The 4,106-nt window shown below is 59.7% G+C and overlaps 1 protein-coding gene across 1 annotated transcript; it reads left to right on the top strand.

The window, feature by feature from the left end:
* Nucleotides 1-395: 395 nt before the first annotated feature.
* On the top strand, nt 396-3,796 carry LOC119348976 (calcium-transporting ATPase 7, plasma membrane-type-like). Its single transcript, XM_037616986.1, has one exon. The coding sequence runs from the start codon at nt 547-549 to the stop codon at nt 3,595-3,597; it is 3,051 nt and encodes a 1,016-aa protein (XP_037472883.1). The 5' UTR covers nt 396-546; the 3' UTR covers nt 3,598-3,796.
* The last annotated feature ends 310 nt before the right edge of the window (nt 3,797-4,106 follow it).

Consider the following 4,106-nt stretch of genomic DNA (forward strand, 5'->3'; position numbering starts at 1 on the left):
TACTTGTGCTAATAAAAAAGCAACGAAAAGACGTTGCAGCTTTTGAACAACGTTCACACATTATTCACCCGCAAAAAAAAAAGCAACGAAATATTTTGTTGTGGAAGTAAATGCAGGGTATTTTTTGGGTGAAGGTTCGTCCGCGCTTCGGCTGAAAATGAATCCTGCATGCAGTGCAAGTGCAACGGCTACCTTATAACAGACCACCAACAGTAATGGTTGCTCCGTTGGCGTGACGAAAGAGACGAACGAACTCGCCGTCCCACGGCATTCAAGAGGCGGTTCATCGAGCAGTTTCCACTCCGATTTCCAGGAAGCTTCCTCGATTTGCCTTATACAGGGCTACATATATTCAGCTGCATCAAACCCAGCAAGGCATCCCCTGACCTGACCTGACCTGACCCTCCCAGCTAGTAGATCTGTCATCGAGTCCTAGGAGTTGTCGACCGATCTCGCCTCCCCGCCGCATCCATTGATCCCTCGTCCGTCCGTCTTGTTTCCTCTCGCCGTTCTCGCCTGGCTTTCCAATCGCGCGCTGCACAGCGGATGGAGTGCGCCGACATCCTGATCGCCGTGGGCCGCCGGTCAACGTCGCCTTCCCCGTCCTCCTCGTGGCAGCCGGGGAGGCAATGGCGCAAGGCGCTGACCGTCATCCGGACGTGCCACAGGCTGGCGCGGCTCGGCATTCTGTCCGCCGGCGTCCTGCCACGGAGCACCGCCTTCTACCTCGCCATCAAGATCCACCACGACGGCAGTGACTCCGATGCCGCCGACACCGCCGCATTCTCTGTCGCCGCCGATGACGAGCTTTTCAAGGGCCTGGTCAAGGAGAAGCGCGAAGACTGCTTCCGCCGCCTCGGGGGCGGCGCTGGCATCGCGGCAGCGCTGGCGTCCGACGCCGAGCGCGGCATCCGAGGCGACGCCGACGACGTGCGGCGCCGCAGGGAGTCGTTCGGCGGGAACACCTACCCCAAGCCAAAGCCCAAAAGCTTCTTCAGCCACGTCTGGGACGCGCTCAAGGACGTCTTCCTCATCGTGCTCCTCGTCTGCGCCGTCGTCTCCCTCGGCTTCGGCATCAAGGAGCACGGCCTCAAGGACGGCTGGTACGACGGTGTAAGTATCTTCCTCGCGGTCTTCCTCGTCGCTGCCGTGTCCGCCGTCAGTAACCACAGCCAGGCCAAGCGGTTTGACAAGCTGGCCAGTGAGTCCGACAATATCGCCGTAACCGTAGTCCGCGCCGGCCGGAGGCAGGAGGTCTCCATATTCGATATCCTCGTCGGCGACGTGGTGATACTCAAGATCGGCGACTCGGTGCCAGCGGACGGGGTGTTCCTGGAGGGTCACGGCCTGCAGGTGGACGAGTCGAGCATGACGGGCGAGCCCCACCCGATCGAGATCGATGCCGAGAAGAGTCCCTTTCTCACCGGCGGCGTGAAGATCGTCGACGGCTACGGCCGGATGCTCGTGACCGCCGTCGGCACCGACACCTTGTGGGGCGAGATGATGAGCAGCATAACCAAGGAGACCGCCGAGCCAACGCCGCTCCAGGAGCGCCTCGAGCGCCTCACCTCAAGCATTGGCAAGATCGGCGTCGCCGCCGCGGTGCTCGTGTTCACCGTGCTCACCGCGCGCCACTTCACCGGCAGCACCAAGGACGACCAAGGGAAGCCGCTGTTCAACAAGGGCCACGTCACCTTCGACGCCGTGTTCAGTTCCCTCGTCGTCATCTTCCAGCAGGCCGTCACCATCATCGTCGTCGCCATCCCCGAGGGCCTCCCGCTGGCGGTGACGCTCACGCTCGCCTTCTCCATGAAGAGGATGGTGAAGGAGAACGCGCTGGTGCGCCGCCTCTCGGCGTGCGAGACAATGGGGTCGGTCACAGCCATCTGCACCGACAAGACCGGCACGCTGACGCTCAACCAGATGAAGGTGACCGAGTTTTGGGTCGGCACTGACCAGCCCAGAGGTGCCACGGCGATCGCCGGGAGCGTCGTCACCTTGCTCTGCCAGGGAGCTGGGCTCAACACCACGGGAAGCGTTTACAAGCCGGACAACGTGTCGCCGCCGGAGATCACAGGCAGCCCGACGGAGAAGGCGCTGCTGTCGTGGGCCGTAGCGGACCTCGGCATGGACGCCGACGCGCTGAAGAGGAGCTGCAAGGTGCTGCACGTTGAGGCCTTCAATTCGGACAAGAAGCGCAGCGGCGTGATGATCAGGGACAACGCTACCGGCGCGGTGGTCGCGCACTGGAAAGGCGCCGCGGAGATGGTGCTGACGAACTGTTCGATGTACGTGGACACGGACGGAGCGGCGCGCGAGCTCGGAGTGGAGCAGAGGAGGAACCTTGAGAAGGTGATCAACGACATGGCCGTCTGCAGCCTCCGGTGCATCGCCTTCGCCTACAAGCAAGTCGACGGCTCCGAGCAATCAAAGATCGACGACGATGGTCTGACATTGCTGGGCTTCGTCGGCTTGAAAGATCCGTGCCGGCCAGAGGTCAAGGCCGCCATTGAAGCTTGCACCAAGGCAGGCGTCGCCGTCAAGATGGTCACGGGCGACAACATCCTCACGGCCCGCGCGATCGCCAAGGAGTGCGGAATCATATCCAGCAACGACCCCAGCGGCATCGTCATCGAGGGGCACGAGTTCCGCGCCATGTCGCCGGAGCAGCAGCTGGAGATCGTGGACAGGATCCGCGTCATGGCGCGGTCCCTGCCGCTGGACAAGCTGGCGCTGGTGCAGCGGCTGAAGCAGAAGGGGCACGTGGTGGCCGTGACCGGCGACGGCACCAACGACGCGCCGGCGCTCAAGGAGGCGGACGTGGGGCTGTCCATGGGCGTCCAGGGCACCGAGGTGGCCAAGGAGAGCTCCGACATCATCATCCTCAATGACAACTTCGACACGGTGGTGACGGCCACGCGGTGGGGGCGCTGCGTCTACAACAACATCCAGAAGTTCATCCAGTTCCAGCTCACCGTCAATGTGGCGGCGCTCGTCATCAACTTCGTGTCCGCCATCACCACGGGCAAGATGCCGCTCACCACCGTGCAGCTCCTGTGGGTGAACCTGATCATGGACACCATGGGCGCTCTCGCTCTCGCCACGGACACGCCCACCAAGGCGCTCATGGACCGGCCGCCCATCGGCCGCACGGCGCCGCTTATCAGCAACGCAATGTGGCGCAACCTCGCCGCGCAGGCGGCGTTCCAGATCGCCGTGCTGCTGGCGCTCCAGTACCCGGGGCGGGACGTGTTCGGCACCGACGAGAAGGGCAACGGCACCATGATCTTCAACGCCTTCGTGCTCTGCCAGGTGTTCAACGAGTTCAACGCGCGGGAGATCGAGAAGAAGAACGTGTTCGCCGGGGTGCTCAAGAACAGGATGTTCCTGGTCATCATCGCCGTCACGCTCGCGCTGCAGGTGGTCATGGTGGAGGTGCTCACCAGGTTCGCCGGCACCAAGAGGCTGGGGCTGGGGCAGTGGGGCGTCTGCCTCGCCATCGCCGCCGTGTCGTGGCCCATCGGCTGGGCCGTCAAGTTCATCCCCGTGCCGGACCGGACTCTCCATGACATCCTCACACGCCGGAAATCCTCATGATGCATTCATTCATACCGCACCGCAGTGTTCATATTTCACAATTCATATAGCTTAGGTGATTCTTTCATACATTTGTTTAGTATACAGTAACTATTTGTCGAACTGCAGTTTTCATATTTCACATAGCTTAGGCAATTCTTTCATACTGTACATTGTTACTCTTATTTGTCGAATCTAATACAAACATATTTCTTCTGTTCATCGGTATTTCTAAAATCCTCCATTGAAACTACAGAAATTTAAGGCGCCATTTCCGCGCCGGAACGTGGCAAGCTGGCTACCGTGTTGACTGAGGGAACAAGCTGAATGTCAGCATGACTACACCTAATATGATCACACAATTCGGCTGTCAGTCATAAGATAGTGTCCATTCTAGATGTTCAATCAAACACAGGTTGGTCCTTTTTAGGTGTGTTTAGCTCTGAAACTAAGCGTGAATAATATTGTTTGCATATTTCTTCCAGAATAATACTTTAAGATCTGATTGGGTTTTGCCTTTGCTTGTGGAT

This window comes from Triticum dicoccoides, chromosome 1B (genome assembly GCF_002162155.2).
Source record: "Triticum dicoccoides isolate Atlit2015 ecotype Zavitan chromosome 1B, WEW_v2.0, whole genome shotgun sequence".
NCBI classification, from domain to species: Eukaryota; Viridiplantae; Streptophyta; class Magnoliopsida; order Poales; family Poaceae; genus Triticum; species Triticum dicoccoides.

What these genes read in the sequence shown, in the direction of transcription:
- LOC119348976 (XM_037616986.1), top strand. Translation starts at nt 547, where the DNA reads ATGGAGTGCGCCGACATCCTGATCGCCGTGGGCCGCCGGTCAACGTCG.